Below are 12,155 nucleotides of genomic sequence, written 5' to 3'. Positions count from 1 at the left end.
CCCCACACACACCACTTGTATTTTGAAGGAGCTTTCCAATCTGTTGGCTTGACTTTACAGGCTGTTGCTACAGTAGAGCGGAAAGGTGTTGGCGAACGAGGAACGAGTTTTACATTAATAATGACATTATATTTTATTGTTTTAAAGCGAAAATTTAGAATAATGTTTAAGTACATTAGAATATAATGTTAGTTGTAATTTCCGTTGTAGTGGAAGTGTTAATATCTGAGGTAACAGTAAAGTTTGTATGTAGCGTATATGAGGAAGTGTGCAGGTAAGCTAGCTAGCAGGTGTTCAGCTGTGTGAACAGCAACCGGAGATTCAGAATTCATTGACAACCCAGCTATGCTTTCTGTCTGTTAAGCCTTCGGTTAAACCACTTTTACTATTAATGATAAGTTTTACTTTATTTAAAGCAACGGAGTTAAAGCTTTAAATTAAATAAGGTAGCAATAAAATAGAGTAGAATGGATTCAGAAGCTTCTGTTATGATCCACTGTGCTCGGGGTCTTCAAGAACACCAAGTACAAGTAGAGATATCGACCAGGTAAATATACATCAATTCTACCAAACATGTCATGATTAAGATTGATTTAAAAAGACTGGAACACACACACACACACACACACACACACACACACACACACACACACACACACACACACACACATATATATATATATATATATATATATATATATATATATATATATATATATATTGAAATGAAATTGCATTGAAATAATAACTAGGAATATTTCATATTCAATATTCAGTCATTTTAAGCCATTATTTAACATACACACAGTATTTACACTCACAATGTCAATCAATTTTAAACTTAAAAATATTACCAAAATGTGATCATCATAAACAAAGAATTCAGACACCACAAAGCTCTATTGTACCCATACTTTGTTTTAGTTGTTGTCCGGTTGTAATTACATTGTTCTTGGTTTTGTTTGTTTGTTTGTTTGTTTGTTTGTTTGTTTATTAGGATTTTAACATCATGTAGGATTTTACACTTTGGTTACATTCATGACAGGAACAGTAGTTACTCATTACACAAGATTCATCAGTTCACAAGGTTATATCGAACACAGTCATGGTCTCCAATTCACCTTACTTGCATGTCTTTGGACTGTGGGAATGTAAAATGTAAATGGAAGGAAACCGGAGCACCCGGAGGAAACCCACAGACACTGGGAGAACATGCAAACTCCACACAGAAAGGACCTGCACCGCCCCACCCGGGGATCAAACCCAGGACCTTCTTGCTGTAGCCTTCAATATCTTAGTTTTATTTGGTCAAGTGTCACTTTGGATAAAGTTTCTGTTAAATGTCATAAATGTGAATAATTTTGGACTATCCTACCCAAGACGTCACACTGGCAGAATATATCTCTCTTTGCAATCACAATATATACCATTTGCACCTTTTTCTGGTGGGTTTCCTCCGGGAGCTCCGGTTTTCTCCCACAGTCCAAAGACATTCAACTAAGGTGAATTGGAGATACAAAATTGTCCATGACTGTGTTTGACATTAAACTTGTGAACTAATAAACCTTGTGTAATGAGTAACTACGCTTCCTGTCATGAAATCCTAATAAACAGAGCACTTGATGTTCTTTTGTTTTACCAAAAATAAGCTAAAATGTGAACGTATCAAAGACAGTACACTCTAATCTTCTGTGCATCTGAGATGAGCTTGAGCCAAACGGTTTAATTATTCATGCCTTTATGGCTACTCATGGCTACTATATTTATCACAGTAGCTTGACAGGTTCTTAAGCTGTATCATCTAAGTACTTGCAGGTTGTGCTCAACAATGGCCTTGCTCTACACAGACTAAGATTTCTCTGAGTCCCTGAATCCTCCTACAAAGTTTGGCACAAAGTGGTGAGCCACGACCCATCTTTACTTGAAAGACCTAGCCCTTGGTGGAGTATTCAATAAACTGTTCACTCTTAATTTGTTCCTTTCCCAACTTATTTGATTATGGTAAATGTTTCTAATTAAAAATTTATTTACAGTATAGATACAAAATATAATTGAATTGGTCAGCCAAAACATTAAAATTAATTTTGGCAGGTAAATAAAGCCTCAAGAGAATTAACAATTATTTGTATTGGCATTTCACAAAATGCTTTAATTGCTTTTCCAGAATTGTGTTTGTTTTTCTTTGTTTGTGTTTGGTAATGCCAAAAGGCTTATTTTTACCCTGCGGTTCGTTTCCTACATGACATACATGGGGTGGTACCTTTGTAATACTTTTACATTTAGTCTCTTTCTTATTCTAGTATCTTGACTTCACACAGGGGTGGAGAATTCGGGAAGGGCCAGTTGACGTGGCTGCAGGTTTTTCATTCCAATTAAGCAGGAGTTTCTGCCTTTTACTCTTGTATAAACAACTAATCCTAGTATCAATACAGGTGATACTTCACTCACTTGCATAACCTTATGGTTGGAACAGAAAGCTGTAACCACACTGGTTAAGGTTTACCAGTATTAGTTTCATTTTCACATTATACATAACTATAATTATTATTAGGGCTGTCACACGATTCAAATTTTTAATCGAGATTAATCGCGATTGACTGCAAAAATAACTAAGCAACATTTGAACAGTTATGCACATTTTTATTGCAAGAAAATGTGTACCAATAAAAAAAAATTATACAATTATGATAAAATTATTACATCTAAATTATCTTAAGAAAGCCAGCCAATGCCTATATAGAGTTGTTAACAGCTACTCATCTTTCAGCCAGTTAAGTGAGGCAAAAGTGAGGATCTTCTCCTGTTCATAACCCTGCCACTGGAAACAGGCGCTTAGGGTACTACAATCAACCATTTCTAGATGCAAGATGTATAATGTCATGTAGACCCACAGCGTTAACTGTTAAAGCGTCTACAGTCCATTGCGATCCATTTAACATTAGTGTTTGTAATGTTCCCACGACGTGTACAGTTCATGGTCTTTCCATCCAAATTCCTCTGAAATAAATTTGTCTGAGCTCATTTAGCCTGTAAAGTGTATCCGTGCGCACAGATGCCTGACGAGGCAAAAGTTTGATTTGACCAAAGATGATACTGAAGGTCAATTAATAACTGTAATTTTGTCTAGTGATAATTTCTCACGCTTTTTGAAAACAAAATTATTATTCAAAACACCCGTTTCACAATATGTAGGAGCAGCAGCTCGAGCAATTTCTAACTCATAACCTCAAACTGTAAAAATACCCATGTTATAGTTAAACAGTATAAACACAATGTTGCTGTGTTAAAGCAACGCAAATTACCACAGTGACGCATGTTTAAAGTGGCACAAACAGCCCAATAAAAATAGTTTAATAAAAATTTTATTCTTGATTAATTTTTTTAATCGTGATTAAAATTTTAACACATTGCGTTAATTAACGCAATTAACGACAGCCCTAATTATTATATTTTGGAGTAAAATTATACATTTCTGGCATTTAGTGAAGGCGATTTACAATTGTGACTGAATGCAATTGAGGGTTACAGACCTTCCTCAAGGGCCCATTATTGGCAAATTGGCAGTGCTAGGGCTTGAACAAGTGACATTTTCTTTACTAGTCCAGTACCTTAACCACTTAACTACCGCTGCCCCTTATAAAGGTTAATGTAGAAGTTTAATATAAGCATAATATTCTAGTACAGCGTTTCCCAACCTTTTTTGCACCACGGACCGGTTTCATATAAGATATAATTTCATGGACTGGCGGGGAAGGGAGGATTTAATATTTTTTAATAATATTGCTCACAAACGATGTACAATGAGCTGTTTTCACTGCAACAATACACTGCTACCACCTAGGGGTGATAATAAGACAATAACACCCGAAATCGATCTCTAATTATTCATTCTTTCTGTGCGGCCCAGTGGTTGGGGACCACTGTTCTAGTAGTCAAATTGGTATACCACCACTGGTTTTCATACTGGTTAGAAAACCTAAGCTTTTTATTTTTTATTTTTTTTCATTAAAGTAAAAATTGAGTTCCGATTTCTTTTGATTAGTGAGAACAGGTATTAACGTAGGTCTTTTGTAATAGAAAAGTACAGTAGCCCCTTGAGTTATGAACCGTTTACCATACGAACATTTTGGGTTACAAGCATTTTTTTTTTCAACTTAACGTACAAAACAAATTTCGGATTACGAACCGAAATTCGCGAAATACGTGACGTCACGAACAAGTTGACTCCGACCGTCTCTCTCTCTCTCTCTCTCTCTCTCTCTCTCTCTCTCTCTCTCTCTCTCTCTCTCTCTCTCTCTCTCTCTCTCTCTATATATATATATATATATATATATATATATATATATATATATATATATATATATATTTAAGCAATAGAACACGAGAGGGAGTGTGTTGTCGCGAACAGTCGTGATGTTATTCGCTATAACACACAACCTCAAGTGTTCTATTGCTTTTATACAACAGTTTTTACAAAATAAAGAAAGAAAATAAATCAAAGAAGCCCTGAATTTCATATTAAATATGCTTTAATATTGACAATACCTTCCGCCAAAAAGTAGTTCCACAACGAATATAAAGTTTAACACTACAAAGCAGACATCCCAAGTTGCAAAAACTCATTTTAGGGAGGTAAGAACAACAAGAAGAAAAAAGCAAGAACCTCCGAAGGGAAAAAAAGAAATAAAAAACCTCTCACACACACCAAAGGATTATGGATGATAACAGAACTCTTAGGAGCTGCTGGGCTATTAAGCTAACTGTTCACGTCACAAACACATTAATGTTCCCTACATAGTGCACTAGATTGTAGAGATGGGACGATCGATCGGCTACGAATCGGTATCGGCCGATTTTTAATCAAAATATGCTATCGGCGATCGGCGATATTTCCTAAAAGTAGCCGATCCGATCGTGTGATATATAAAGACCATGTTAAGTTAACAGCTCAGTGGATTGATCCAGACTTTGAGCTATGAAGCACCAACCATCACATCACCATTCATCAACCATCGTACAGAAACCATCGTGAAAGCTCTTACGATGTAATTTTGCTGATTGTAATATTTACTTTAAAAAGATAATTCAACCCGGTCACATCTGAGTCGATTCTATCAGCACGTTATATAAACTCCTGGTTCACTTTGGTAAATCGTAAGCGGTTCTTACTTGTGATGTAGATGAGAACAGAAGACGTTACAGAGCCAATCAGAGGCAAAAGTTTATTCATTAGCAAATTCGTTAGTTCAGGATCATCTGCTGAACTTTTAGAAAACTTTTAGCTCCTTAGACGGAACGAGTCTGACTCGGTTACAGATCTGTGGTAATAGCAGTTTAATTAAGCTTTTTAATTAAGCTTTTTAATGTAAGAGAGTCACACAAAATGTTCTGTAGTAGCTGGTGTTTATTTAAAACCACGACATTTAATTAATAACAGTAAACACGGAGAGATAACTGAGAAGAGAAACTTACGCTTCACATAAAAACGAATCAACTCATGAATCAATGAATCACTTATAGCGATACTGTGAACAAAGCGTATCTTCTAAAGGCACACACACACACACGCGCGCTGCTCCGGTTTATCTTTACTGTGAGGCTCTTTTTAAGTTTATTTACTGCTAATTCCCCCCCCCCCCCTTCCCGATCGGAATCGGCTATCGGCCGATGTCCCTGAAAGGAGATCGGAATCGGTGCCAAAAACCCCGATCGGTCCATCTCTACTAGATTGTGTATCAGATCGCGGATTAATGTTCCCTACATAGTGCACTAGATTGTATATCAGATCACGGATTTAAAACGTGATCGGGAATAAAGGTCTGTGTTGCCTGCGTGCGCGTTTGTGTGCATGAAGCTTGTCGTTACTGGCAACGCGTCAGCAGAGTAATACAGTTGTGGTGTGAAAAGACCGTGCTGTTATCACGAATATCAGCACAGTTAGAACACTTCTCAACCAATCAGATTGTAAGGTCTGAACTAACTGTTGTATAAATATATATATGTACAGTGAGTGAACATTCGGACAGTGGGCCGAGTTATTATTGTTTATGTCTATTCTATAATTTAAGATTAAGGGAAAATATACTTGTATTTATAACAAAAAAGACCATTTAAGACATTAGAAAGGTTAGGTAGGGTTTGGGAGGTCTGGCACGGATGAATTCTATTTACATTGTTTCTTATATATATATATTATCTTGTCAAATCAACCAATCATATTCCAACATATGCATTCTCTTTCAGGTTCAACCGCCGAAATGTTCTTGAGATCGATAAGCACATTGAGGCTGTGTGGAATGACAGAGTGACCAAAGAGCCATGGCTGTTTAACGGGGCCAAATTCCGATTTCATTCAGCACACCTCTTAACCACAGTCCATGATACCTCCTCAAACTGCTCAGATGAGCCAACTAATAGCATTCAAAACTGCTCCAAAAAGCTTGAAAACCACCTGCTTCAGAAATCCATTACTGCAGATCATGGTGAGGGGGATCGCACCTTTGTGCCTAAAAACCAAATCTCAAGAGACACCAAAGGCAACTGTTGTAGAGAAACGACAAAAGAAGCCCAGCATGATGCAAACTCATCCTCAGTGATAAACACCCCAAAGCAGGACCAAGCCATCCTGAGATTACAGCTGGGTCTGACCTGTTACAAAGATTTTCTAGGTACTAACTGGTCACGTGAAGCTGTTAACCTGCAGCAGCGTGGTAAGCAGGAGTTAGGAGACTCTCAGGCGCTGCTGGCTCAGCCACTCGGAGTTGGCGCTGTGTTGCTTACCTCAGATGGGCAGGTGGTGATGCTGCGCCGCAGTCAGAAGGTTGCCGAAGCAGCAGAGCTTTTGGACATACCAGGTGGTCATCCTGAGCCCAAGGTAAAACAATCAGTGTGGAATAATATACACTAAGTTTTTAATAGGGGACTGTGGGATAGATTTGCAGATCTAATCAAAACAGGTGTCACCTTAAAACATAGCAAAAAAAACTACTATTTTGTATTTTATTTCACTACTTATTATAGTAATTACAAAGTTTGTTAGTGTTACAGAAGTAGTGATGTATTACTGGAGTGTTACAAGATATCCAAAACAAAGAACAACAAAAATCAGAAGACAAGTAGAGACAAGTGCATAAACAATGCAAATGTGACGGGGCAGTAGGCCATCATTAGCTGTCAACGTCAGCGATTTATGACTTCTCTGAGGATGACGATGTTGGTCCATCATCAGCAGTAATTAGTGTACATTTAGTAATACAGTGGTACCTTGTAACTCAACGTCTTTTAAACTCAAAATCTTTGAAACTCAACACCCGTCATCATAAATTTGTACCCTTAAACTCAACGTTTTCCCTAAATTCACTGTGTGCGACTGCCGCTTTGTTCAGCGCTCAGCTTGAGCGTTGTGGTAAAACGTCATGTGAACATGAGACAAATCTGCATTTGTGTGGAATAACTGTCAAATCCACTCTAAAAGCTCCACATGTACAGTGTATCACAAAAGTGAGTACACCCCTCACATTTCTGCAGATATTTAAGTATATCTTTTCATGGGACAACACTGACAAAATGACACTTTGACACAATGAAAAGTAGTCTGTGTGCAGCTTATATAACAGTGTAAATTTATTCTTCCCTCAAAATAACTCAATATACAGCCATTAATGTCTAAACCACCGGCAACAAAAGTGAGTACACCCCTAAGAGACTACACCCCTAAATGTCCAAATTGAGCACTGCTTGTCATTTTCCCTCCAAAATGTCATGTGATTTGTTAGTGTTACTAGGTCTCAGGTGTGCATAGGGAGCAGGTGTGTTCAATTTAGTAGTACAGCTCTCACACTCGCTCATACTGGTCACTGAAAGTTCCAACATGGCACCTCATGGCAAAGAACTCTCTGAGGATCTTAAAAGACGAATTGTTGCGCTACATGAAGATGGCCAAGGCTACAAGAAGATTGCCAACACCCTGAAACTGAGCTGCAGCACAGTGGCCAAGATCATCCAGCGTTTTAAAAGAGCAGGGTCCACTCAGAACAGACCTCGCGTTGGTCGTCCATAGAAACTGAGTGCACGTGCTCAGCGTCACATCCAACTGCTGTCTTTGAAAGATAGGCGCAGGAGTGCTGTCAGCATTGCTGCAGAGATTGAAAAGGTGGGGGGTCAGCCTGTCAGTGCTCAGACCATACGCCGCACACTACATCAAATTGGTCTGCATGGCTGTCACCCCAGAAGGAAGCCTCTTCTGAAGTCTCTACACAAGAAAGCCCGCAAACAGTTTGCTGAAGACATGTCAACAAAGGACATGGATTACTGGAACCATGTCCTATGGTCTGATGAGACCAAGATTAATTTGTTTGGTTCAGATGGTCTTAAGCATGTGTGGCGGCAATCAGGTGAGGAGTACAAAGATAAGTGTGTCATGCCTACAGTCAAGCATGGTGGTGGGAATGCCATGGTCTGGGGCTGCATGAGTGCAGCAGGTGTTGGGGAGTTACATTTCATTGAGGGACACATGAACTCCAATATGTACTGTGAAATACTGAAGCAGAGCATGATCCCCTCCCTCCGGAAACTGGGTCGCAGGGCAGTGTTCCAGCATGATAATGACCCCAAACACACCTCTAAGACGACCACTGCTTTATTGAAGAGGCTGAGGGTAAAGGTGATGGACTGGCCAAGCATGTCTCCAGACCTAAACCCAATAGAACATCTTTGGGGCATCCTCAAGCGGAAGGTGGAGGAGCGCAAAGTCTCGAATATCCGCCAGCTCCGTGATGTCGTCATGGAGGAGTGGAAAAGCATTCCAGTGGCAACCTGTGAAGCTCTGGTAAACTCCATGCCCAGGAGAGTTAAAGCAGTTCTGGGAAATAATGGTGGCCACACAAAATATTGACACTTCAGGAACTTTCACTAAGGGGTGTACTCACTTTTGTTGCCGGTGGTTTAGACATTAATGGCTGTATATTGAGTTATTTTGAGGGAAGAATAAATTTACACTGTTATATAAGCTGCACACAGACTACTTTTCATTGTGTCAAAGTGTCATTTTGTCAGTGTTGTCCCATGAAAAGATATACTTAAATATCTGCAGAAATGTGAGGGGTGTACTCACTTTTGTGATACACTGTATGTGTTTATCTGAATTTCTCTCCTGTTTCACTTTTTAACTTGTGTTATAGCTCGAGGTTCTGAGAAATTGTAAGAATCAGCTTTTCCGAGAGAGTCTAAAACGCTTATCATAAAAAAAAAAAATGTAACTTAATGTATTAAAAGAACGACATAGAAACACTAAACCTCTCTTAATTATTACTGCTTATAAGTTCTATCCACTAATTAAGAAGCATAAGATAACAATGAAGGTAAAATGCAGGTTTTATTGTATTTTTTATTAATTTTTAACTGTTTTTAATTGTATTTGAGTGTTTTTATATTACATTTGTGTTATTTTCAGTGTATAAGTGTTTATTTTACATAAGCCTAAAATATATGCAGTTCCACAGGACCATGGAAAGCATTAATAGGTTTCCCATACATCCTTATGGGAAAAAATACCTTGAAACTTAACACCTTTTAAACTCAACACCACTCCCAGAACCAATTGACGTTGAGTTTCAAGGTACTGCTGTATATAAGTTCATATTTAGGGGTCCAAGTAGATTTAAGTTTGTTGACACTATAGTAATGGTTCCTTATACATTCTTTAGAGCCATCCCTGCTAAGAACAAGTGATATTCGTTTTGCATATGCCTATTCAGCAAGTATTGTAAACTTTTGTTTTAATGTACTATAACTACATATTTACATACTACACAGTTAGTCCAGTATATCCGTTGTTCTTTAAAAATGCATTGTATTGTATTGCAGATATCAACTGTCTCTTCCTTCTTTTTCTTTAGGCTGTATGTCAGGGAGTGAGCGAGGAGACCATCAGTGTTGAGCTCATGCAGGGCAGTGAGAGAGCCGTGGTTAAGGAGATCTTCTCCTCGGTGTGTGCCGAGATCAGAGATGAGGTGTGGACACTCATTTACAAGCTTAAGAAAACCCAATTATTATGTGTGTTGGGTGTGCTTCATTTAATCACCAACGGTGTGGTAGGTGCGGCTTAAATAAAAAATGGTTTGTAGCAATTAGGGCAGCATTTAAGAACTTCCATATTCAAACTAAAGAATGGGCAGTGCAGCGTCAACCATTTCAATATTCACGTGATAACTCATACCTGTTATCCACACAGTATAGGGCTGGAAAATGAGATGGATCCACATATCAAATGTTTTGTTTACTCATTTTGGAGAAAGCCATGGTAAAATAAAGCAATAAGCCACGAGAGGCCGTGCATTACTGTGATTTTAGCACGGGGATGACGTTTTTGGCACGACGCGAAGCGGAGTGCCTAAAACTTCTTTCCCCGTGCTAAAATCATAACAGTAATGCACGGTCTCGAGTGGCTTATTGCTATTATAAAACGGCGGTCAACATAAAATATAATAAATACAACAATGTTTAATTCATAAATGTATTTATCGTGTATAAACTTACAATAAAGCATTCTTCCGCGACGCAAAATAGTTCGATTAACAGTGTTGCTAGGCAACATGAGGGCGAAAATAACATTAACTTTTTCGATTCAGTGGCGTATTAATATGGAATGATGTGAGGTGGTCATAGGTGTGCGTTTATCGGGGATTTTACAATGGCTTCGAACGCGGCTCAGCCAATTAGATTTTAGGACCGGAACTATCCGTTTTATAATATCCATTTTCATTAGAAAATTAAAGCCATGTTTGCTTCAAAAAATATGTTAAATCTACTTAGAAACATAACACAATTGGCCTTAGGGCAATTTTCTTAATGTACCTTTGTTCATTTAATTTAGGATGATTTGGGAATATTTGTTTGTTTTATTTCTGAAGGTGAACGTTCCGCTCACCTTCCTCAGCCCACCTGTTCTGATGGGAATAGCACTCAATCACCTCAGCGCAGGACGACCCAGTGCAGAGTTCTTCATCAGGTAAAGACCTCAAAGCAAAAGTCCCAATTTACAGGATTTTACCAAATATGCTTGGTGTCTGACTTTTTGCTTCTAAAGCTACAATGTTAAACTTTCTAACAAGTAATAAAAGCTTCTCACTCAGGGTGCCCAGGTGGCACAGTGGGATATTCCACTAGCACACCAGCGCAGAGATTCTGAACTCCTCGGTTCGAAACCATCGGTTGGCTGAGTGCCATCTAGCGGGCATAATTGGCAGTGTCTGCTAGGACGGGATAAAAGGACTATGTGGGTGGAGTTTTCAAACACTGTGTAAGGACCCTGATTAGCAGGTAGAGAGGTGCCTTGGTTTATGCAGTAATGTACCCACCTCGACTGCAATCAGGGATCCCCCAGCAGCGGAAGACAAATTGACTACGATAAATTGGGAGAAAATGGGAGATAATGCATAAAACATTATCTCAACGTTATTTGCAAACTGATACCCACACCATGTAACTGCATCCAAAACTTATGCAGACTATGACCTGAAGCCATGTATTAAAATAAACAAAACCACACTGGCCAGTACATCTCAGGGCCTCGGCTTGAGCAGATTTACAAGTTGTCGTTTTTTCTGATCAGGTGTTCTCTGACGATGGAGGAGATAAAAGATTTTTATTGGCGTGGAGGCCCAGAAGCTAATGAATCTACGGACATAGTGTTCCTGAGTAGAACGGTAGGATAATAAATCTACATTCATGCAACAATTTAAAACATTTGTGGCAATTTGAAGAACATACTTCTTGTGTTGTAGGAAATGCTGAAGCTGAATGAGAACTCACCCATGTGGGCAGAACTGTGTCCTTCAGCCAAAGGAGCTGTGCTACTGTATCAACTAGTGAAGCCTGATCACTCCTAATGCAGAACTACTCCAAAGGCAGGGAAGGCCAGCAAGTGGACGATTAGAATCTTTAGATTTGTACTTCTTGCCTTGGCCAGCGTTACAAATGTTTACAGTTTTTACATATTAAAAGGGTTACAGTATACATTTTTTGCTAAGGTCAGTATGAAAGTAAATTTATATTTTTAAAATGGTATTAAATCCACATATTGTATTTAGTTTAACAATGTCACCTTGACACATGCACCTTAATAAAAATCCATTTTAAAAGACAAATGCTAAATT

At 38.5% G+C, this 12,155-nt stretch overlaps 1 protein-coding gene across 1 annotated transcript; it reads left to right on the top strand.

Moving 5' to 3' along the window:
• Window positions 1-83: 83 nt before the first annotated feature.
• nudt22 (nudix (nucleoside diphosphate linked moiety X)-type motif 22) lies at window positions 84-12,135 on the top strand. Its single transcript, XM_062990403.1, has 6 exons — window positions 84-547; window positions 6,244-6,874; window positions 9,897-10,010; window positions 10,911-11,008; window positions 11,612-11,705; window positions 11,784-12,135. The coding sequence occupies exons 1-6, from the start codon at window positions 468-470 to the stop codon at window positions 11,886-11,888; spliced, it is 1,122 nt and encodes a 373-aa protein (XP_062846473.1). The 5' UTR covers window positions 84-467; the 3' UTR covers window positions 11,889-12,135.
• Window positions 12,136-12,155: the final 20 nt, after the last annotated feature.

The sequence above is a fragment of the Trichomycterus rosablanca genome, chromosome 1 (genome assembly GCF_030014385.1).
Source record: "Trichomycterus rosablanca isolate fTriRos1 chromosome 1, fTriRos1.hap1, whole genome shotgun sequence".
NCBI classification, from domain to species: domain Eukaryota; kingdom Metazoa; phylum Chordata; class Actinopteri; order Siluriformes; family Trichomycteridae; genus Trichomycterus; species Trichomycterus rosablanca.
The sequence above is the reverse complement of the archived record's forward strand: the minus strand, read 5'-3'. Positions and strand labels throughout refer to the sequence as shown.

What these genes read in the sequence shown, in the direction of transcription:
- nudt22 (XM_062990403.1), top strand. Translation starts at nt 468, where the DNA reads ATGGATTCAGAAGCTTCTGTTATGATCCACTGTGCTCGGGGTCTTCAA. An exon ending in GTGCCGAGATCAGAGATGAG is followed by an intron (nt 10,011 to 10,910) that starts GTGTGGACACTC and finishes TTATTTCTGAAG; the next exon opens with GTGAACGTTCCGCTCACCTT. An exon ending in AGTGCAGAGTTCTTCATCAG is followed by an intron (nt 11,009 to 11,611) that starts GTAAAGACCTCA and finishes TTTTCTGATCAG; the next exon opens with GTGTTCTCTGACGATGGAGG.